The sequence below is a fragment of the Vitis vinifera genome, chromosome 19, assembly GCF_030704535.1.
Source record: "Vitis vinifera cultivar Pinot Noir 40024 chromosome 19, ASM3070453v1".
NCBI lineage: Eukaryota > Viridiplantae > Streptophyta > Magnoliopsida > Vitales > Vitaceae > Vitis > Vitis vinifera.
The window spans coordinates 6,731,281-6,755,898 of record NC_081823.1 but is presented as its reverse complement, the minus strand read 5'-3'; the positions used below and the strand labels follow the sequence as shown (position 1 = coordinate 6,755,898).

The 24,618-nt window shown below is 33.7% G+C and overlaps 2 protein-coding genes and 1 non-coding gene across 10 annotated transcripts; 2 read left to right on the top strand and 1 right to left on the bottom strand.

The window, feature by feature from the left end:
* Positions 1-173: 173 nt before the first annotated feature.
* Positions 174-16,009, top strand: LOC100252044 (DNA mismatch repair protein MSH5). 8 transcript variants are annotated; one of them, XM_010646161.3, is made up of 34 exons: positions 175-327; positions 1,887-1,918; positions 2,423-2,544; positions 2,746-2,826; positions 2,898-2,970; positions 3,608-3,671; positions 5,226-5,380; positions 5,656-5,757; positions 5,828-5,855; positions 5,928-5,959; positions 6,046-6,103; positions 6,373-6,459; positions 7,492-7,548; positions 8,074-8,175; positions 8,275-8,319; positions 8,695-8,772; positions 9,097-9,147; positions 9,248-9,329; positions 10,929-11,002; positions 11,090-11,189; positions 11,499-11,595; positions 11,704-11,793; positions 11,918-11,982; positions 12,106-12,164; positions 12,901-12,977; positions 13,075-13,161; positions 13,467-13,528; positions 13,943-14,004; positions 14,103-14,156; positions 14,249-14,334; positions 14,676-14,707; positions 14,788-14,825; positions 15,461-15,576; positions 15,677-16,009. In XM_010646161.3, exons 1-34 carry the CDS (start codon positions 292-294, stop codon positions 15,909-15,911), a joined length of 2,619 nt encoding a protein of 872 aa, XP_010644463.1. In that variant the 5' UTR covers positions 175-291; the 3' UTR covers positions 15,912-16,009. The 8 variants fall into 8 exon arrangements, 7 of the variants coding, with proteins under 7 accessions (XP_019073027.1, XP_010644463.1, XP_059591556.1 ...); XM_010646162.3 differs by having other exon boundaries at positions 176-327; positions 2,423-2,517; XM_059735574.1 differs by having other exon boundaries at positions 176-327; positions 14,802-14,825; positions 15,677-15,867.
* Positions 16,010-16,011: 2 nt separating this feature from the next.
* Positions 16,012-19,012, bottom strand: LOC100255502 (GDSL esterase/lipase At5g55050). Its single transcript, XM_002277898.5, has 5 exons — positions 18,521-19,012; positions 17,732-17,871; positions 17,152-17,388; positions 16,581-16,830; positions 16,012-16,497 (listed from the first exon to the last, which is right to left on the bottom strand). The coding sequence occupies exons 1-5, from the start codon at positions 18,765-18,767 to the stop codon at positions 16,277-16,279; spliced, it is 1,095 nt and encodes a 364-aa protein (XP_002277934.1). The 5' UTR covers positions 18,768-19,012; the 3' UTR covers positions 16,012-16,276.
* Positions 17,422-17,494, top strand: TRNAF-GAA (transfer RNA phenylalanine (anticodon GAA)). The gene has a single exon. It is a non-coding gene; the product is annotated as a tRNA-Phe (tRNA).
* Positions 19,013-24,618: the final 5,606 nt, after the last annotated feature.

Genomic DNA, 24,618 nt, shown 5'->3' with positions numbered 1-24,618 from the left:
TAAAGTTATCTACGTGTCGTCACCTTATAGGTGGTCGGTACCAACAAAAAATAACTTTCCGCAAGAATCTAAAAAATTAAACTAAAAAAGGGAAATAATGCCAAACGTACCGGGTTGCGGTGTTGGTAGGCACTGTAGTGCGAAACGGCGTCGTTCTGTAGGCTTGGGAAAACGGTTCCATTCGTTGTGGCTGTTTTTGGTCTCGATCGCCTGACCTCCCTGCAAACTATTTAAGGACACGGGGCCATACGTCAGAGCTCTCACTCTCTGTCTCAGCTCCGAGCACAAGCCATGGAAGAGATCGACGAAACTGAAGCCGTACCTCAGGTGGATCTCCGAACGCTCTCTTCAATTTCGATTCCATTTCGCACTTTCTGATTTTCCTGCGAATGCAATGCAGAATCAGCATTTCGTTCCTAAGCGACTTTGATACAAGAAAAAAGATTTCTACATATCTCCAATTCTCATTCTTCCTTTGCATTTCACTGTATTCTTAGTTCTGATTAATAAGCTTGAGTTCAAAGCTACATCGCCTAAATTTTCGATGATTTTCTCATCACTTGCGTCTTTCTTGCCTCTGGTTGGTTGCTGAGAAATAGGAAAAAAAACAAAGGGAATTAAAAGAAAAACAAAATTTTGAGTTATGTTCTATGTGTTGGTTTACTTTAATAGTTAGATTAAGCTTATTTCTGAGTTGCTATTTTGTTTCCTTTTTTTTTCTTTGTTTTCTCTAGTTTCAAAATGGCCAAAAAAAAAAAGAAAAAAAAAATGGAGGTTCAAATCATAATTTCTTCTCTTTCTGATATGTTTGATGACTTTTTTTTTTCTCTCTTTATGATCTGAGCTTTTGGCAACCAAAAATAAGGAACTTAAATTTGTCGTTGTTAAAACACCTCCAATATTCTTCGTTTCTATTTTACTAGATTCTCAGTTCTGATTGACATATTGCAATTTAAAGTATCCATTTTCTTCTGTTGATAAGCCTGAAGAAAAACAATAGAAAATGATGGATGCTATGTTTCATGAAGGCTAATTTGAGACGATTTCTTTCTCTCTTGTTGTCCTTTATTTTATTTGTTTATTTATTTATTTTAATGTTTTCTCTAGATTTAAAAAGTGAAAGAGATTGAGATTGAATCATGATTTATTTATTTTCTTTTTCTATGTTTTTCTTGGTAACCAAACACAAAATTCAAGTGTGTAGGTTAGTAGCATTTCTATCTCTCACGATTCCTGTATGTCTGGGTTTTTTTTCATGGTGAATGCGGAAAATACTCATGTGGTCGCCTTTACTGATGCTTATTCTAAATGCCAGTTCAATTAAATATCAAAATTTGATATCCTGTTGAAATATTAATTTTGCAAGGTTTGACTATTGAAAGAGATCTGCATGCATTGACACAAAGACTGACTGGTGCTGCCACAATTCATTACATTAGAATGCCTAGTATTTCAGAAATGCTAATCTTTTTAATGATCATACTTGTACTTATGTGAGTCTTTTAAAAAAATATTAAAATTGATACTAGAAAGACTTTTAACATTGTGTTCAATCATAATGGGAACTCTACACATGGAAAAATGCTGAGCCAACTCAATTTGCTGCCACTGCGATCGCTAAAGAATTGTTGTGGGAATTTACTACGGGCAGCACTCAGAGCTACTCAAGTTAACTAAACTCATGATTTCATTTCTTTTAAAAGAACTGTCACAACTCTGTTATGGTAAAACAGGGGCATTTATTAATGATTATTTTCATTTTATTACATAATCGGGTAAATCACTTTTTAGCGATTGGGGTAATGGTTATGGTCACATACATTGGAAACATATAATTATGGTTAACATATTACACAAAATAACCCACTATTTTGGATTCTATGCAGGTGTATATGGCATGCATTCTGCACGGTCATCGGTGAGGTTCATGCTACAAGAATTATGTTGTGTTAATGTTCCCAACATATTTCTATTTTATGCATAAAAGCAAAATATTTTACCAATGATGAGGAGCTGAGGTTTATGGAGATTGGTGATCTGGTGAAAACTCATTTAAAAACTAATGTGTCGAGTTTGCAGATTTTTAAGCAATGATACAGGAAATTGTGATGTTGTAGAATTACTAGGTGTAAAAAGGTAACAAAAGAATGAATTTTTTTACCACTAACTAGTAAAGGGAGCATCACAAGTGATATAGCTTGTTCTGTTAATCTATTATTCATGTTAATAAACTCTTCTTCATGTGGTTGAAATCCTAGGACTTAAATGTTCTTTACCCTGTATGGACCAAAAAAAGCTAGCACTGGTAAGCTGAGCAATGAAAGGGAAATATGGCCAATGTGGACTATTGTCTTTATAATCTAACAATCAAGTAGGATCCATTTGTTTAACATTGATGGCTTCAACCAAAATTTATTGCCAGGGTTGGAATTTCTTATTATGATTCCAGTATTCGCCAACTGCATGTCCTGGAAGTTTGGGAAGATGGCAGTTCAGATTTTCCTTTGATTGATTTGGGTAGGACTTCATGTCTCTTTGTTAATGGTAAAAAGGCCTTCTTTATACAGTTTCACCAATTTAGGGCTGTGTTCTTTGATAATTGAATTCAAGGATGCTTTGTTGAGTTATTTTTGTCCTGTTATTGTGTCTAATAATTTTTGTGGGGAATTGTTTTTCAATCATTATTTTGAGTGTGCAGAGTTTTGTGTATCTTATACATTTCTCTTGACTGAACACTTATTTCAGTAAAGTATCAAGCAAAGCCCCTAATCATTTACACGAGCACTAAATGTGAGGACTCCTTCTTGTCTGCATTACAACGAAGTGGTATGGTATGCTGCCTTACAACTGTTACAACTGTTAGCTTGTGGGTCTTTTTTACACCTTAAGTGATGCAGATGGAACAACTGAGGCCCCTACAGTGAAGCTTATGAAAAGTTCAATATTCAGCTATGAGCAAGCATGGCACAGGTATAAAACCAATTAGCCAAATGTTGTATTGTGCTCTATTTGATGTGCTTTGGAGTTGTATTAGATTTTTGGAATCTTCTAATTGAAGAGAAATTTGAGCTAAAGCATTTGAAATCATGTCCATTTTTCCAAGGGGATCATAGTAATATGATTAGTTGTTTGTAAGCTTGACAGAAAAGTTGTTGTGTTGCGTATTTCTTTTAGATAGTTGAATGCTCAAATGCTAAACTGAAACTGAAGTTGGTTATTAAAAAGTTCATAATGGATGTATCTTTTTAAAATAATTGCACCAAAATAAATAAATAAAAAGCAAGAAAGGAAAAAAAAAAGCTTCAACAACCAATATTTCATTTGCTTTTCTATTAGATATCTGGCATGAAATGGTTTCCTGCAGGTAGTTGATTTTTGCAAACTCAATGCATGGAATATGGTTTAAATATCTTTACCATATATGAAAACATTACTGAGAAGTGTTAGAAGAATTATATCATATATCTTTCTTAATCTTGATCCATCATATATATATATATATATATATATATATATATTTGTTATACTTTTCCATTGATAAATTGATTCCTCTTGCTCTCTCTCTATTTATTATTAATATTATTATTTTTCTTTTGGAATATCACAGACTGATTTACCTTAGAGTAACTGGGATGGACGATGGATTAAACATCAAGGAGAGAATTTGTTTTGTAAGTTAAAAAGTCACGTATGTTGGCTCCGGTTTGTGATATTTCATATCTTGTTGTGTTTCTGAAATAAAAGTTCCTTTGCATCTCGAGGTTGGTTTCTTCAAGCTCCTCAAGTTGTGGTTGACTCGTATGTTGCATGCAGTATCATTTGCTATAACGTAACTGCTGCTATAGTTTAATAAGATTGCTTTATTGCATACCTGTTCCTGTTAGAATATGGAAACAAAGGGCATGAACAGGTCAAATAGGGTTGCAATTAGTGGAACAATTCAATGTTCATAAGTTTGAGATGAAACCGGCTAATCAAGAGCAGATAAATGATTGCAGGGACATTTGAAGCATCCCTTGTACAAGTACTTCCAATTTTGAATATTATCTGAAGCACCTTCAGTAGTTTGCTTATCCTCTTCTTGCAGAAGATTATGGGACTCCTAATGTCATGCACTACAATATGGAGCTGAAAACTGGGCTAACCAAAGATTGCATGATGGGATTCTGAATTTCGTGTAGTAGCAAATAGAGCTGAAAACTAGGCTAATCAAAAGAGCATATTGCATCATATCTTCAATCTTGGTTGGATGCGATATGGACTAGTAAGGTGTCTGACAATGTAAGCAAAAATTCATTTCGTATTTAAGGGCACTGGATTAGGGAAACTAAAAACTGAAATAAAAGAATTCCAAGTTGGGAATTATAGAAAATATTTTCCTTAAAGCAGGAGGTTAGCAGCAAACATCTGGCAATTTCATTCAATGGATCTATCTGGCTCTGACCACAGAAGAGACATATATTTGTTAAAAGTTAGGTGATATGCTTAACTTTTGGGAAGTCCAGTTGTTTGATCTGTAAGTTTTCTGATCATGTGATTAGAAAATTATGCACCAAACAGTTAAAATGTTTAGATAAAAGTTTTAGGGAGCTTTTCTAACTGTGCTACCAAAAGATTTAATGCATGATTGAAAAAATCAAATAAGCATGAGGTTGACTTATTTTGAGTAAAAAATAATAGTAGAATATTTACTTTAAAAATTTAGTCCTGAAATTAGGATGGAAGAGATTCCATGTTTGGTTCCATATAATAGTTGTTAATTCTTCAAATGATGTTTTATGTCATATTTTTAAGTTTTAGAAATTATTTCATGTGATACACATGCTTTACTATGACCGATCCAAATTTTTGTAATTACTTACGAGTACTTTTTTGTTTCTGAATCCTGATGACAATTGCATTGCTGTTCTCCTAGTTTTCAAATTGTGTAGAGCAGTCCACGGTTGTGGGCTTATAAATATGGCTTTTGTTTGCTACTATTTAGATAATGGGAATCTCCAAAACATTTTCTAGTTTCCAACTATGGCATTAAAGTCTCCAATGTGATGAAATCATGTAAAATCTTGCATTGTGTTGATGTTCCTTTTCAATAGTTTCAGAGTGCTATTGACCCTGAAATCCTATTTTTGAGAAATTACTGCCTTATTGGGACCCCAAATAAATATGTTTTGTGTGTCTACCTTGATATGCATGTTGAGCATCTTTTGTTCTTCTACCAATTGCAGCTGAGTTCTATGATGGATATTGGAAGTGACATTCAAGTTCGTGCAAGTGGGGGCCTTCTTGCCATATTGGAGAATGAGAGGATTGTTGATACCCTTGAGCAAAAGGAATGTGGGAATGCATCAATTACAATTGATTTTGTCACAGAAATTTCATTGTATCCTCTTATACATTGTTTACAGCACTGAAATGATTTTGTTTTTACTTTAATGTGCTTCTCCATGGGCCAGAGGTAAGCATGTATGTAGTGGTATAATCGGTGATTTTACAGCAAAAGCAATCCAAAATCCAATATAGAATATTATTTCCAATGCCACAGGATACGATTGATTAGCCAATTACTACCCCTCCCACCCTTTTTTTTTCTGGAAAACTAATAAATTCAGTAAATGAAATGTGTACTAAAATATATGACTTGACAAACAAAACCAGACACAAATTTCTCAAACTTGATGCAGCAGCTCACGAGGCCTTGCAGATTTTCCAAATAGACAAACACCCAAGCCATATGGGCATTGGTAGAGCAAAAGAAGGGTATGTGCTGAAACATATTCTGATTAGTTTGTATTAATAGTAGATGAGTATTGACATCCTTGATCTTCAGGTTCTCTGTGTTTGGAATGATGAATAAGGTATGCGAAGCCATTTGATTTTTAGTTCTTCAGTGTGTTTTGATTTGGACTAAATTATTTTTGTTGATTCAGTGTGTAACACCAATGGGTAGACGTCTATTAAGGTAAAATCAGTTTCAGCTATTTGTGGTGCAACTAATGGCATTATCTCTAATGTGAGGAGTTGGATAATTGGTCTATCTTGCTCTAGAAACTGGTTCTTGCGGCCTATACTAGACCTTGAAAACTTGAACAGTCGTCTAAATGCTGTATCCTTTCATTGTCAAAATGGGTTAGGCTGACTCTTGCTTTGTGAAGCCTGAATCAGTGGCCTGCGGTGTGTAACATGGTTTATATGCCTTAACAATTTTGTGAGACAGCCTTTCATGGTGGTTTGTTGAATGACCTAAGCACATAAAAATTTCGAGAACTACACTTGTAAAATGAAATTGCTTTGTCTGAAGCAATAATATCTGAGCATTGACCTCCAAATCATCCTTAATATGCCACAGCAAGGGTTTTTCTTTAACAAATCAAGATATCATTCTTCCTTTGTTCTGAAGAATTGACAGTTTCTTTACGAGAAACACTGAAGTCTGTAAAGGATATTCCCTATATATTGAAGGTAAAATTCTGTTATCTTCTCTCTCTTCTTCTTTCTCCTTCACAAAAAGTCAAGTTTCTTGCTCTAGTCTTTATTTTCCAATGATGCAGGTGTCATTCGGTGGCTGGAGCTAGGAAAACTACACACATTTAACATATATTTGCAATCTGTAGAAACGTTTCTTTTGTCTTTTATAAAACCTTTTGAATCATGTAATTTTTGAAATCTATATGATGCAGGATGTTAAAATTTCCAACACTATACGATTCTCTATGTCATAGAATAAAGTGAAGAAAATAAACAATGACTGAAAAAGAAGAAAAGAAATCCTTGGCAATCACACCAAGGTTCAAGGCAATCACAATTAGGAAAAAGGTAATCACACCCTCAAAGAAAGCATAATAGATGCTGAAACTTTTATTAGAAACCCCTGCTGTACTTTTAAAGACTATAAGGGTATATATAGACTCTTATGACTCTCTTACATAGTAGGACAACTTTCGTAATTCTGTATCTTTGCAGAATAGGCAAAGATATAAGAAAGGCATATTATTAGACACTAAAAGAAATAAAAACTTTTCTGACATAATAAGAAGATTAAATGAAATAGAAACTTGACAAGAAGTCAACCCCTAACTAAAATAGAAACTTAACAAACTAAAATAAAAAATTAACAAATGAATACTAAAACCAATCCTACAAAAAAATACTCTAATAGGACAATGAAACTAGACTATCCTACTAAACTATCCTTCTCTTCCTTTTTTAATGAATAAACCCTAGAGGTTTATTCTTCATTACTATATCATCCTTTCTTTGCTGCACTAAATGATGAACTTGTTAGATGTTGGCTTGGCATACTACATATTGAAATCATAGCAAAATTCTGTCAGTTATAACACACAATAGCCCATTTTGTGGTTGTTCTTGATGATGATACTAATAGTCCATCATTATCATCTGATATGACTCTCCATTATGGAAGTATCTCTTTTGCACATGTATTTTTTAATTCTGAAGTTTCTGAAGCTTAATGTTTTTCATTTTGTGAAGAAATTCAACTCCCCAAGCTCCATATGCACAAGCACTGACTGGGCATCCTTTTTGAAGGTAGGTTTACCTCTATATTCTATGCACCAAATGTTAGATCTGTTTTTCCAATTCATTTGATATTCGTAAACTACCCATCTGCTGAGCTGATGCCAAGGATGCTTGGTAGTACTAGGTGGTTATCAGATCTCAGATTGAACAATAGTCACCCTTGATGATTGGCATGTTAGACATTAATTGTCGTAACATATAGTAAATTTAGACATAAATATAGCCTGGTTCGTGTGTCTAAATTTCTGGAGGTTTGCTGCCCTTTTGACTCTGGATAAATAAAACATCTGCATCCTGTCAATACATCGGATTACTTTGCAACAAAGTGTCATTTGATTGCATTGGTAAACACATCACTTTCGGGCATTTCCCTATTGATAATAAACTGCTGAATTCGATCCTTAAGCAGCAATGGAAGCATATTTTGACCTTTATACAGTGTGTTAAAGCAAGTTGCCCTTCTTCATTGGTTCTAAGATTTCAAGCACCTGAAATCTTTTTGGCTCACTATTTTCATTGTTTGATCTCTTTTAGAGTGTTTGTTCACTCTTGCATGTGAACAAGATATTTGAAGTAGGCATTTCAGAAAGTCTTCAAGAGCAAGTGAAGTATTTGAATTTGGACATTGTTGAAAAGGTATCAAACTATTGCTTCAATTGCTCTCTCTGTAGGACTCTGTATTTTTATATACATTTACAGTTTCTTGATGTGTATGTTTGTTTAAGCTTATTGCAGGCTCATTCATGCATTACAACAGAGTTGGCTTATGTCTATGAATTGGTTAGTCTATATTAGTTCTTTAATCTTTGTTCAGCTATATATGTTATGCTTACACTTCTCCAACAAGATGCCACGCAACAGGAAAGCTTTTGCAAATTTCCTTCTTTGTAGTCTATCAAAAAGAAAAAAAAAAAAAACCATCTTTTTGAAGGTTCCATCAATATTTTATGTGAAAATGTATACTGCTGTAGTGGTTCAACACTCTTAGAGTGTGCTTCAGACTAACTTCATTGTTCATGTCAATCTGAAAGCCTTATTTTCTAAATGTTACGTTATCCCCCAATCCCTCATTATCTTAAATGTATTTGTTGAAAGCTCTATTTTTGTCTTACTGAAAAAGGAAAAGAGCACTATGTTTTTCTTTTGTGTTTGTAGGTAATTGGTGTTATTGATGTGAACAGAAGTAAAGAGAAGGGTTATGGAACACTAGTGAAAGAGGGTTTTTGTGATGAGGTTAAAGTTCCTGTCAGTGATTTTCCTATATTATTGTCTTTTCATGGCATGTAGATATTTAAAACTTGCTTATTTTATTCAACCTGTACCATGGAACATAATTTACCTATTTTTTTTCCTTTCTTTTTGTAAAATCTCCACCTTATAATAATAATATTATATATATATATATATAAAGTTTTCTTGGTGAAATCTCCCCAGCTAATTCAATATTGAGAGATGATAGAATTTCTTGCTTCTGTGAGAAACTTCAATGCTTCATCAAACAAGGTTCTCATTAGTATGTGGATTGTTGACTAACAATTCCTTTTCATTGACACTTAGTTGGATGAGCTAAGGCAAATATATGAAGAATTGCCAGAATTTCTGGAAGAGGTACTAGTTATTTAACTGTTTTATGGATCAAATTCAACAATGAGAAAATTGTCATGGATTTTACATCTAGTCATGTTTTGAATATAACAGTGCCTTGCAGGTGTCATCATTAGAACTTGCACGACTTCCTCATTTTTGCGGAGGCAAGCTTGTTCCCTGTATTGTTTATATACACCAAATAGGTTGGTCTATATTTCTTTACAAGTTTTTGTTCTGAGAATGTTAGTGGATGGTATAATTTCTGAGGGTTGAATATGTATATTTATGTAATTTATTTTTCATTGGTGCCAAGCAATATCCTCCCTCTTGTATCAGGCAAATTAGTATATGACAAAGTCTAAAGGAGCTTTCCTGTATGAAACTATATCATTTTCTTTTATTCCTTAATTACTGAGGCATCATGATTGGCTTATGAAAATGGATATTGTGCATTGGGAAGAATTGAAAAGGTGTCTAATGGCTAGTTTGTGAGTGAGAATGTTGAAAATGCTTTTACCTTGCAACACTTTTGTTAGTAGTGCCTTCATAAAAAACGCTTTAATGACGAAACACCTATCAAATGCTATTCAAGAATCACTTCAAATGATTCTTTAGAGTTCTAAAACCATTTTTAAAACTTTGCCAAAATTAATATTTTTAAGGAAACTCTTTTAAGTATTAGGAAGCACTTCTGGTCCACCCAGAATCACTCCCATAGAGGCTCTAAAAGATACTTAGAGAATCACATACAGAAACACACACATACTTGAAACATCCTTACCCCCCTTTTTTTTTTTGTATTTGTTGGTGTATTTCATTAAATCTTTATGGGAATGTTTTGGAAATGTAAGGATTTTCTGAAATCTACACATAATTAATTTCTTGTTTTCATTACCACATGTCAAATTTGAATCTGCCAACTTTGGAGGGTCAAATCCTATACATGATAACTGATCTCCACAAATTTTAATTTTATTCATTTCAGAATCCACAACAATATGATTATTTATTTATTTATTTTTAATGAAACTGTCGTTTAAATTTAGAGCTACTAACCAAAAGAAACAGAGGGAGGGACCTTTTTTTTCTGTCTGGTGGGTTTGAAGAGGATATTTCAAAAGATAATTGTATTGATTTGAATACACCACGGACATGAAAAGTTGAAAAATACTGAGTAACCAATTTCCTTAAAAGCTTAAGCTATTAGGATTTGGGTCCATAATGTAAATCATACTCTAACAACCCCCACCCCTCTCCACCTCCCTCTCCCCCCCCGCCCCAAACCCCCTCGCCGCCCCCAACACACACCCCCACCCCCCTCCTCCCCAATACCCCAGTATGGAAGGCACAGGGGGTATTACTTGCAAACAAATCACATTTTTATGATCACATAATTAGACATATAAATAATGAAGGGAGGGCTTGACATGAGACCTCCAGTCAACTTGAGTTCTAATATCATGTGGAATAACCAATTTTCTTACAAATTTAACCTATCTGGATTTGAGCCCATAATCAAATCATTATGTACACCCAAGTGATTTCTTATTAGTTTCTTTTTCTTGTTGGTCAGAGAAAAGCTCTGTTGAGTTAAACTGAGTTGTGTGAGCTTCATCTTCTTACTTTACATCTGAATCTCTACCGATAGAGGAAATTTATTATATGATTCCTTTTCTGAAAATATTAATATTTGAACATGTCTTCAAATGGAGTATTTCTGGAGTTCCTATTATTTTTCTGCGAATCTGTAACTAAATTTTACCATATTTGATGAATGCTGTTGCTTTGCTTGTTCTCTATAGGATACTTGATGTGCATTTTTGAAGACAAACTTGATGAAACTACACTAGAAAAACTTCAAGATTTTGAATTTGCAGTAAGTAGATGGTTGGAAAAAAAATTAGTTTATGTAGGTAACATATATTTTTTTGTCTACTTAATAACTCATGGCTGTCAAATCAAGTTCTCAGATGGGGATGGAGATACAAAAAAATTCTTCTACCGCACCTCAAAGACGCGAGAATTGGACAACCTACTTGGAGATATATATCATAAAATTCTAGGTATGTAGGTAAAAGGATCCTGTTATGTGTTCTTCCACATCAGAATTTCAAAACTTTTTTGGACTCTGATTCTCAAGAAAATATATGTAAGATGTAATTTATTTTGTACAAGATAGCTAAACAATATTGTTATGTGCTTGAACTTATGGTAATTGTGGAACATTCTTTCCCTTCCCTTCGTTTTGTTCCCTGTGGGCACAAACTAATAGTTTCCAAGACCAGGACAGTAACATACCATGACACGGTTTAGATAATGCACATATCTGATCCATTTTTTGTAATGTTTCTTCTTTTAATTCCTTGTTAAAGACATGGAGAGGGCAATTACTAGAGACTTGGTGTCACATATACTCCTATTCTCAATGCATTTGCTCAAGGCAGTGAGCTTTGCTGCTGAACTTGATTGGTAAATACTATTTCGACCATTTTTTCCCATCTTCCCTTGTAAGTCCCTATGTATTGTTTTTCTCCTCTGGATGTCTTCTCCTAACTGCACTTCCATGTTGCTATCTAGCTTTTTGTCATTATCATTGATTGCTCATCAGAACAACTATGTGAGGCCTGTTTTGAGTGCAGATTCATTACTTGATATACGAAATGGAAGGTGGGAAAGCATGTTCTGCTGACCATGGTTTTATTTGCATCAATGTCATTTTGAAAGAACCTGAAATAATATGATCGGGTATTTTCATACGAGGATAGTAACAACCAGTTTATATGGCCAGCAGACATGTTTTGCAGGAAATGACAGTAGACACATTCATTCCCAATGATACAAAGATTCTTGATGATGGTAATTGGAATCACATGTTTCAACTAGCATTTGATGCCGATCTTAACTCAAAAGCCTAATCCCATCTCTGCATATAACATACCCATTATTCTTGTTAAACTTTCAAGGTTGTTCTGTTTCCAGGAAGAATTAATATCATCACTGGTCCCAATTATTCAGGGAAGAGCGTCTACATAAAGCAGGTCAATAATGATATTCATTCTCCTTGTGAAGCCTTGTTCTACCCCATTATCACCACATGCACAAACATTCTAATACCATTAATGCACGCATATGCTTGTGGGTGGGCGATGTTTGTATGACTATATGCATCATGACTGTTTACATGTGTATGTTTGCCTCTTTGTCCCCAGTATGGAATTCAGACGTAGAACACAAAGCTAATCTGTTCTCAAGCCTTTCACCTTTTTTTTTATTTTTTATTTTATTTTTCATGAATATGGATTGATGATTCTGCTGTCTCTTCCTTTCTTTTTTTAATAAATTTTAGATATAATGTCTTATTGATATTTGTTGATTTAAATTGATTTTCTGTTCAAAATTCTTAATAATTATGAAGTGTCTATCATTGAGTATGTTCTCTTCTGGCTGTGGTGGTGATCATGTTTTGACTCAGTTGGGATTCCTTTCTAATGGTAAACCCAATGAAGTAAATTGAAATATGTATTATTTATCCATGTAAGGATAGCAGGTATTCATGTAACTAGGACATTCCTATTTTAGCATACTTTTTGGTTGTCTCAAACCCTCCTATATGTAAATATGTAGCACCACTTTGGCTACTCACACTTGTGCTGCATTTCATTTTGTTCTGGGGCAAAATTCATCAATACGTGTCATTCTTTTCAAAAAGGTGATTTATGCATCAATGAAGTGCTTATCATAAAGTTATATTTCATGAAATATTTGGTTTTCCAGGTGGCTTTAATTGTTTTCCTTTCCCATATTGGAAGTTTTGTACCAGCAGATGCTGCAACTGTGGGTTTGACAGATAGGTATATCCCTTATACTGGCAACATGTTCCATTCATAAGGTTCTTGGAACATATTAACATCCAACTGCCCAAACTAACAACAATTATGTTATTAGCAGGATATTTTGTGCAATGGGAAGCAAGCCTATGACTGCAGAACAATCAACATTTATGATTGATCTGCATCAAGTGGGAATGATGTTAAGGTATATCTAACATAGGTGGATATGATAGCTTGCAAATTACTGAATTAATGGTTGTGGGATGAATCTGCATTCCAAATTTCTTGGTGTCTGAGCTATGCCAATGTGTATGATGTACCCTGTTTTGGTTGTTAAAGTCCACCTGGTTTCATTGTTGTGGAAGTGAAATTTAGAATTGAGAGTTGTAAGATATTTTGAATAGCTAGAAATTCGTAGCTTCTGTGCTAGGAAGTAGAAACCACATTTCACATCTATAATTATTATTCATTTTGGTTCATGACTACAGTTATTCTTGAGAACATTTGTAGGCACGCAAACTCTCGATCTTTATGTTTGCTGGATGAATTTGGTAAAGGTACTCTTACAGAAGGTTAGCCTTTCCACCATTATGATTGTCCATTTCTTAGATCCTTTGGCCATATATTTAAGGGAAAATGTGAGGGAAAGAAAATAGAGAGGAAAAATAGAAAAAAAAAAAAAAATGAAGGGAAAAAAAAATGATTTAAAGTTAATAAATTATTTTGATATGCTCCTTCAAACCTATTTCAGTTATTTTTCCACTTCTATATAAATATTAAATAATTTGAAAATGCATAATTTTTTAACTAATTTTAATTATGTTTGATTTTCTTTTATATTTTCCATGGTAAACTAAACATGAGAAAATAATTTTCATTAACAGTTTTTTTTTTAGTATTTTCCAGGAACCAAACATAACCTTCAAGTTAATCATAATAACACATTTATTGTTTCTCTTAGAATCTGTTCTGGATTTTGATTCCAGATGGTATTGGTCTCCTTGGGGGAACTATTAATCATTTTGTTGCAAGTGATGACCCTCCAAAGGTTTGTTGTCCTCCTGCCTCTTCCAAGAATTGGTAAGAAATGTATATCTATATAATCATTACATATTCTTGCAATGGAATATGTCTACTGCTTTGCAGGTTCTGGTTTGCACTCACTTGACTGAGATGTTCAATGAGAGTTGCTTACCAAAGGTATACGCTCATAGATCTGCTACTTAAGTTTATTCAGAGTTTGTGTCTTTCATGCCACGAAAGGGACACTTATTTTTATTTGCTAATTGCAGTCTGAGAAAATCAGGTTTTACACCATGAGTGTGCTGAGACCTGACAACAACTGTACAGATATTGAAGATATCGTATTCCTTTATCGGTAAGTTTCTATTGCTTCCTGTAGAGTGTAGACTATTTGATTAATGGAAATATAGTCTCCTTTGTGATGATCAGACCCAACTCCACATGCAATTTTTTCATGATACCTATCTCAGCAGTTTGTGCACATTTGTAGACAGAACAACCATCTACTGTTTCTTTTCACGACTTAGTCAACTTTTTATAATTACTGGGTCAAACTCCTTGAATAGTGAATCAGCCTTGTATCTGGCTTACTGAGCCAAAAAAATGTAGGTAGACAACTTACAATTTGTAGATTATTTTGATTTTCCATTAACATTAGTTATGGTAAAACGTGAATTCTTTGCTCATGTCTTTCAGGCTAGTTCCTGGACATGCACTTCTTAGCTATGGTGAGGATATGTATTTTTTTTTTTTTACTTTGAGTTGGGGATGCCTACCAAATTTTTTTATTGGAGGTCATATTTTTCAGTTTGCATTGTGCAGGGCTGCACTGTGCACTACTTGCTGGTACGTCTTAAACATACATGGATCCAAAAGTTGGCTGCTTTTTTTATTTAGATTTGTGACATGCAGATCATGGTTTTTTGATAGCTGCTTATAATGATTGAACATGATTCATGTTGATAACCTCATATTGCAGTAGTACATTGAGAATAATTTTGTATGCAAAAAAAAAAAAAAAAAAAAGAGAAAACGAAAAGATAAAAGACATAAATCTTTGGATCTGCACTATATAAATCTTCCTAGTGAACGATTAGCTCTTTTCTGATCATTACATAGATAGACAGGCAAACGCATGTGGTTTCCATGGTCTGACTATAGCAGAATGTGTATGAAAACTAGATGATGCATCATTTGTTAGTTTATCTCCCTGGACATGTGCTGTTCCGTTGCATCATCATTCATATTGTCTTGTCATAAAAAATTTTGGTGTCCAAGAGAAAATCCTCAAGAGAGTCAAGAGTAGCCTTTCATACTTAGGATTAATGACACTCCTGCTCTGCTGCTTTGTTGTATCAAAGTCCTTTCTTTTGTAAGAGCTTTCGGTCTCAAATATGCATTTATTTCCTGTGACTAAAAATCGTTAAGAGTTCAGTAGAGGTATCAATTTTCTGACATTACTTACTACATTGTTCATGTAGGTGTTCCAGAGGATGTTATTAAGAGAGCAGCATGTATATTGGATGCTATTGGAAATAATAAGCATGTTGAGCGTCTGTGCAACGAGAGAATATCGGCTCAGGATCAGCTGTACAAGGTGTTGCATTCAGAACCTAAATCTCAAATAGAATGAATTTGAAATTTCCATATATCTTGTTCCTACATTGCTAAAGCCAAATTGGCTGAACTGATTGCAGGATGCAGTGGACAAGATGTTGGCATTTGACATTCTCAAGGGCGATCTCAACCTCTTTTTCCAAGACATCTTTCCTTCTTAATCTAAATTTGTCAAACGGTGTTATTTTCATATTTTCTCCAAGATTTTCTTGGATTGCTCTACAGCATGAGTTGGGGCATTGTTTATATCCATGCAGTGAATGGTTTAGCCATAAAGTCATGTCACTCATGCCATTCATATTTTACCCTTCATAAGAAACCAGAGAAACAGCTGTTATCTTCTTTTGTGAATTCACTGGATATTCTCTAAACTGCAGAATTTGAAATTTTGAATTTTAGTTTTAAGTCAAGAAGGTGTGCAATGGTGCTATGATCACTTTCCTCTATAATTAGATACCAAAACAGTTAAAACAGATGCAGTACAGTAGTATCATAATCATTAATATTTTCTGCTATTTTGCATACACTTTGTTCTAAGTCACTTCTATTTCTATGTAGCCCATCTTTATCAATCCCACTCTTTTACTAAACTGTTGTCTCTTTTGGTGTTTCATGTCAGCATATTCTCTACCATTGACAACAAGGCCTTTGATATCTGTTTTCTGTTCATTTTGCTCACTTTAGGCGGCAACCAGTTGCCTCAGGTTCATGGGAAATGTGTACTCTTGTGTGCCATTAAAAATATTCTGGACCACGATGCTAGCTGCTGCTTCTGTTGGGTGGTATAGATCCCAGAAGACATGATCTTTTCTGTTGGAGCAATATGTTGAAATCGGCAGGCATGGGAAATCTGCGTTTAGGTTCCCCAACCCACAACAAGCAGCTTTAACCTCTTTAAATCCTGAAATAGAAACAAATTTTTTTTAGTATAAGGACGTGAATGTCAAGTCTCTGAAAATAATGCTGAAAGCCAGTAGTTTATACCGTAAGCAGCTGGTTTCTGAATGAGGTTGAGCATAACACTGTAAGTGTCAAAGTAGGAGTAGCTCATGCCCTTGAGCTCAGATATCAATTCCTGTAACAGTGACTTGAGGCGTTCATTGTACTTAACGGACCAGTAGTTCGCTTCTTCACTGCATTCTTCTGTGCTCTTCTTATTCCTCTGTGAGGGACAGCATCCCACCGCACCCACCCCGACCATTGCAAATTTGCGGGCACCAAGGTTGTACATTCCCTTCAAAAACGTTAATAAATCACTAACGGTAAGATTTCGATCATGGTAGAGTTCAATGCATTGATGAATAGTGCTACCCTCAACGGGAAGATTTTTCAAATACTGTGTGCCATCAGGAGCATTTGAAAGCGAAGAGCCTGTTCAAAACAGGCTCGCTCCTTGATAGCAAAGCATAATTTTCCCTTTATTTATTTTTAATAATTTGTTTCTTATAAGATCAGTGAGGCATTAAATTTAATAAATATTTTTTCTGCTTTTGTAAATATTTATTTAGTACAGAACATTGGCGTACTAATGAGAGGGAGGATGGCTAGTCCTTACCTTCAATTGTTCTTTGAGGGTGGCAGCCATTGAATCCACAAACTGTTGTGGGGCAGTCTTGTTGCGGGTGCTTGAGTCTGAACCGTAGTAGCCAAGGATGTCGTTGCTTCCTATCACAACGGCGAAGACCGATTTTGATAAATGCTCCTGCGCACCAGCCGATCCTAGCTGTTGCACCAAGCGTTCATATACGGTCGCGTAGTAGGCCACTTGCTTTTTTAGTGGTAATGATTGTTTCTGTAATAAAAAAGATGACATAAAAAAGCATCAGCGGGGATAGCTCAGTTGGGAGAGCGTCAGACTGAAGATCTGAAGGTCGCGTGTTCGATCCACGCTCACCGCAATATTTTTAGTCCCCTTTCTTTCCTTTGGGCTTTGTTGAGCCCAGCTATGTCCCATGGATTTTTTGGGCTACCCCAAGCCCAATTATGGCCCATGGATTTAAGGTTTTGCAAAACTTACCCTACGACGGCTCACGCCCTTTCAAGGAATACATCTAATTTGTGGATTTAGAAAATACAAGAAGGAGATCCTTCCTCGAGGAAATAAATGAAACGAATAGCGTTATGATTGATCTTACATAAAGTGCATCCGTGCCATCAAAGATTCCGGCACCTCCGGAGGCGAAGCTGACACCAGCGACGAAAGATGCATTGCTGAGGTTGGATTTGGATATCAGTGAAAGATAAGGCGGTGCGGATGGTAAGCCCAATTTCTCAGCTGCCGAAGTGGTCCATGAAATCAAATCAAATAAGAAAAAACCAAAATTATTAATGTGGTCTACCTTTATTAAACAAGACACCCTACAAAATAAGGGAAGGCTCCCACTAAAGTTTCCCTTCACTTCATGCTGCTATGAAGGGCAATTTTTGGCCTCTACATGCCCTTAATGAATGAAGGTGCATGTCTTTACTATAAATACCATGCAGTTATTCTACATGTAAATTCATATTTCAATGTTTTTAGCTTTTCATTTTCCTTTCTATAAGATGAAAAAAGGAAAATATTTTTCCACTTAGAAAAATCTAAACAACCAAGGTGGCCTACAAAATATGGTTTGCTCTTTTAAGGTGGTGGCCCTTTGCTTTTGAGGAGGCGATTAGCCGTTAAGGACCCAACCAAGGTGGTGGTCGTTGGTCGTTGGTCATCAATGTCACAGAGACACGGGTCGTTGGTCATTGATGTCACAGAGACACGGGTCGTTGGTCATCGATGTCACGGAGACACGTAAAATCAAGTAACTGTTACAGACCAAAACAGATCAATGAAGAAAGGGAAAGAAAAAAAGTTTTTGGATTTTGATGGAATCTATAGAAAAAATCTTAGACAGTTCAAATATTGCATGACCAATAAAGATCCATGAATTTACCAAGAAAATCAGCAGCGTTCTTGCCGTTACAGAACCTTCCGGTGGGCTTTTTCCCGGGAAAGTCGACGCCGTTGTGGGGGAAATCAGCTTTGGCGAGGGAGAGCTTGAGATGATTGTTGTTGCCCACATCCACCAGTGAGTCTCCAAACATGAAGAGAGCTGGAGCCAACTGAGCTTCTGAAAATATGAACAAAGATGAGAAGACGATGAAGAAACAACTGAGAAGAAGACCCAGACCGTGATCCATTGTCCTAGTCTCTTCTCTCTATCTCTCTCTTCAATTGCGAAGTGTCGTAGTGGCAGAAGGGGTTGGTTGGGCTTTTAAAGAGAACGAAAAGCAGTCTAGGTTTCATTTTTTTTTTTTTCCTTGGGGTTTATTGGTGGTGTGAATAGGAGATGTAAGAGACATGGATGTGTCGGCCGTGATGGAGCAAACACTCTAATCTTTGACCCTTCCTCTCGTACCTACTAAGGGAAATCATAAAAAGTTACCCTGCTCTGTGATTTTTCCTTCTTTATTACTTCTTTCTTTTATTGTTTTTGACAGTTCCATCATGGTTTTTTTTCCCACATATTTATGACTATTTTTAATGCAACCATGCATTTTCTTTCCATGCAAACAACCATGCATCTCTCTAAGCATTTTCTCTCACTGAACTTTCTTTTTCCAAAAGAAAATGATATTTATATATGATTGTAATTATTTACCAATTACTACACAAAAATGACAAAATATCAAACCCTAGAGCCAAAACCCCATATATATGTCTGATTCCACTTGTTTGTTTCCACAGAAAATCCATACCCAAGTGTCTTACACTGAGGGCGTGAGAAAAACTCACGTGGGCTCCATTTAAACCGTGTTTTTAGAGAGTTAATGAGTATTAAGCGAGTCATGAAGAGAAATTTCAAAAAGTTGACTCAAACGAAAAGTTTAGTGGGCTGCACCATCATCACCTTTGCCTGCACATTTCCATGAGAGCCTCAGCTCAGCTGGCCTCCTCCACCGCCCCATACTCACCCCATTTCCATATGTTTTCCATTTAATAATAATTACATAAACGTGTCATTCTTTCTATCAGAGATGGTAGCTAGAAAGAGTACATCATTGTGTTTGATTCAGCATATCTTATTTTCTCTCTTGTTTTTTGGTTTTTAGTTGCTGATTTCTTGTACTTTAACTTTCTTAGTTTATTTATTAATTTTGAATTAAACAATGGCTAAAACCATGATAAGAAACAAAAAATATATAAGACAAGTAAGTTGAAGCTTAGATTGTCATGCACGGCATGTTCTATGTAGACTTTCTTTTCTTTTTTGTTCTTTCTTTTTCATGTTGACCTCAATTTTCGATTAGGTGGATGCCAAATGTTGGGTTAAAGAAATTTTGAAAATTAGGCTCTTAGCAATACATAAATATTTTTAAATTTATAATATATATATATATATATATATATATATATACACATATACATTAACTAGATCTGGAATCTTATGATTAAGTTTTCATCATCTTATTTGAAAATAAATTAATATTCAACTCATATTTAATATCACATGAAGACCTTTGTTAGAATTATTTTCAAGCATTCGAAATCTGAGTTCTTATTTTAAAATGGAAATAAATAAAATATATTTGAATCCAAAAATGTATCAATCTCTAATACTTGTTTTAGACAGGAATCTCGTAACATGATTAAGCTTTGATCATCTTATTTGAAAATAAATCAATATTCAACTCATATTTAATATCATATCTATCACAAACCTTTATCAAAACTATTATTTAAGCCTTTGATAACCCAAATTCTTATTTTAAGAAATAAATAGATAATTATATTTGAATCAATTTTTTATAGATTTGTTTTAGATAGGAATGCCATAATATGATTAAGAGTGTGTTTCATAAGGATTTTAGGAAATGTTTATAGTTTTTCTAAAAAATTTTAAGTATTAAAGATGTTAGAAATACTTTCTAATCACTACAAAAAATAAATCAATATTCAACTCATATTTAATATTGGACCTTTATAAAAACTATTATTCGAACCTTTGATAACCCGAATTCTTATTTTAAAAGATAAATAGATAAAATATATTTAAATTTTAAAAATTTATCGATCTCTAAAACTTGTTTCAAGAGGTTAACCATAATGTGAAGCTCATATGTCCTCCTACATGAAATAGTGAAATAAATTAAGGAGTGGAACCATAGTTTGGACATCATCTAATTTATATATATGTATATTTTAAATTATCTACATTTGAAGTGAACTCATTGAATGAAAGATTGGGGTATCCCTTCAATTAATGTTATCAAACCCCACATCACCTACACTTGTACATCTTCATTAAGTGGGGAGAAATCAATAATTCACCTACTCCTAAATCGACCCATATGGGTTAACAAATGGGAACTAGTTGCAGCCCTATGAGGAAAAATGAGGGCCATTTGTGGGCCATGGCTAAGCCTCTGGGACTTTCGTGCACCCATCCAATGTGTGGTTCAAGTTCAAGTCCTTGGACCTCCGACGTTACTGTGTGAAACGTTAGGGTTTGTTGGGAGAAAATGGTGGTATGTTCTTGTCTTGTCTAACCTTGGTGGGTTTGGGTTTAGTGGCCAGGCCTATTTCAAGCCCACATTTTTTGATTAAATATTTGTTGGGTATATGAGAATTCGACAAAGGAGCACATCAACTAAAATGTTTTGATTCATAATTTCAATGATGATGGACAAAGAATCTGTGTCGTGTAGAGGGGTCTGATCTGATATGACAATGGGTGTGATCAATTTGAAACCCCTAGAAGTGCCTGGTGGATTGGATAGGGCTCAAGAACTTGGACAGCTCATGGTGGCTTGAGGTCTGAATTCATATGTATCCCTTGAGAGATGTTGTTTTCATTGACTATATTTATAATATGAATCGGCTACAGTTGATTGAAGAATTTTAGTACAAGAAGGGAGTCAGCAGATTAAAAAAAATCTTGAAAGAAAGAAAGAAGGAAGTTTCTAGTGATATGGAATCATGGATGTGATTCAGTTGGGTGAGACAGGCTCATCATTGCTTAGACCGGGCTTGGGCTAGCCCAAATTAAAGTGCTAAGGTCTTAGGCCCAAAGTTCCCTATTCTAGGTTGGGTTTGGCCCTAAACAGAGTAAAAAATAGAAAGGGAATTCAAATTGGGCTGGACTGGGTTATAATTAGAGAAGAGAGTTCTTGGGCCTGGTTGATCCCAATCCCATGCAACAGCATGGGAAAGCTTTTTTTTTTTTTTTTTTTTTAATTAATTTTTATTTATGGAAATTACTTGTTCGGAGTTTGCACACGTGTCACTCCGTGTTTGCTCAGGTTCTAAAATTTTAAGGTAGAGTATAGTTCAAATTTTGTTATTTTAAGATAAGGTTATATATATTTGTTGTACAAATGTTTTTAAAATTCAATGATATTTATTTATTTATTTATCTTAAATCTAATAGACCTTAATATGATTTAAGTTTAAATAAAACTTAATTTTATTAACTTATTTATTTTATTAAAGTTTGAAAACTAATAATTCAAAAAATAGTAATTTAATGTATTTTGGAATATCCTAAAATACCAAATTTATTAGGTTGTTACTTTATATTATTAAGATAAGATATTTGGAAATGAAACATTTGAAAAGACTAATAATTTAATACATTTTCAAATATCCCAAAATGGATTACAACGATAAAAGTTTATAAGAATCAATCGTTTGATTATTTATTTATTTGTCAGCATTTTTAGTAAATTTTGACAATATTATTGATTTTTTTTTTCACATTATTGCGATAGCAAAGACCATTGGGGCGAGTCGTTAGACCAAGTTTGGTTAGTCTCAATTTTAACGATAACAAAATAAAATTTGAATCTAATAGTTGTATTTAAGTATGATGGGCAAAAAAATTTTAAAAATAAAAATTAAGAAAATATTTATTAAGTTTATCATTAAGATATTTTATATAAGATGACGGGTGTACTAAGTTAGAATTGTATATTTTTGTTAAAGTATTAAAATATTCATTTATAAGTTTTTAATTGGTTTTATAATTTTATAGTTTAGATGAAAATTTTTGTGAGGATAAAAAGACCTACTTAGCCTAAGAGACTATCTTAGACCTCAGGCTTTTCATTAAAATCTTTTAAGGATTCTTAAAAACATTATTCACTTTACCAAAGTGCCTTAGACTAGGAAAATTATCTAAGTATTAGTTAAGATTTTATTAAAGGGTGGTTTGTCTTGATGTAAGTTAGTTAAAAAAGGTTTTTATCCCAAAATATATGTGAACTTATAAAAATATTGAATTGGAGCACATGCATATGACCAAATGGTCATCTAGTTGTCATGCAAACGACCAAGCAATCATCCACTTGTCATATGGACGTTTAGGCGATCATCCACTTGCTCCGTTTTGATAGTTTTGGCCACTAGAAGCCATGTGGATGACCAACTAGATGCTCATATATGTTTTTTGGCTTGTAATGACTTCATTAAATGCTCCAACTGCTAGTATATAGACAACCATACAGATGAGACTTGTTTTTAACTATTAGTTTGATCTTTTAACTAAGACTTTACATTTCCATTATAAATAGTGAAGAGTTCTAAATTATTATTCAATTATTTTTTAAGTCTTAAGAAAATATTTTGATCACATTGAGCTTAAATTTTCATTCATTCTTAGTGTATCTTTCGATCATAGTTTTCTTTATATTCTTGAGCTAAAAATTTGCATATTAGAAATTTATATTAAAAATTCATTTTTTTATAAACCTTATGAGGTAAACTCAAGTGTGAGGTATCACTTAAGGAAATAAATTTAAGGTTGAGGTGTCATCTAAGGATCATTAAGTGTGAGATATCACTTAGGGATTGTTTAAGAGTGAAGCATATCTTAAGGCGTATGAAAGGTCCATTAGAATCGAGAATCATAGTGTAAAGAGTTTGAAGACTTCGATCTTATTGGATTAGTGAAATCTTCATTTTAGTTTGAGTTTGAGAAAAATGAATGTTGGCCAGGTTATGTCAAACTTTTATAAAAGTCTTAAATTTGCATTCTCCCTTTCTTTCTCTATTTACTTTATGTAATTGTTTCATTTATTATATGTTATATGTTGCTTATTTGTCTCTTACATTCGCATAAATGAAATTGTTCATATTTGCAAAAAGAGACTAAACACTCAATTCAAACCCTCTTTTTTCCCTCTTCTTCCATTCTTAGGTAATGACCTTAAATTGATATGACTAAAATTCTAATGTAGGTCATATGGGTACTAATTTTATCTTCTATAGCTTTTCCCATATAAAATATAAAATATAAAAATAGAATTTTAATTATCTTATTATGATTATTATTATTATTAGTATTAGTATTCTAGAATTTTAAGGTAGAGTATAGTCTAAAATGTGTAATTTTAAGATAGAGCATATATCAGTCATACAAATGTTTTTAAAATTAATGAATTTTAATTATCTTATTTTAAAATAAATTTCATCATTTTATTTTATATTCTATTTAATTAATTATTGATAATATAAAAACATTATGATAAGCTTCTTTAATAAATTAAAAATAAATAAATTCTTTGTAATTAAAATTAAAGTTGTCTTTGATTCATTGTAATTTTATATAAATATAGATTATTATATAAAATTGAATATAAATATATGACAAATAACTAAAGTGGCAACAAAACTTTAATAAAATACACAAAAATAATGTCCTAAATATAATACGTTTAAAAATATACACATAAATTGTTGGTGCACTCAATGCTAAATGAGATATAGGCTACTCACATTTGATTCTTTTCTTCTCTTTTATAGGCAAATGCTCATGATTGCATGATCAATCGTCTCGACCTACAACCTATTGGTGCACATTTGGAGGCACATTCTGATCGTATACTTTGAGAACACGTTCACCTTCGTGCCCTTAGAATTACACTATGTCCTTTCTTATTTTAGGACCCACATTCTACTTGTTGTTGAATCAGATGTTTTTACTTGGTTGTACCGAACAATTATATTTGGCAGAATGTCAACTTTGGATACTTTTACTCGGTTGTACCGAAT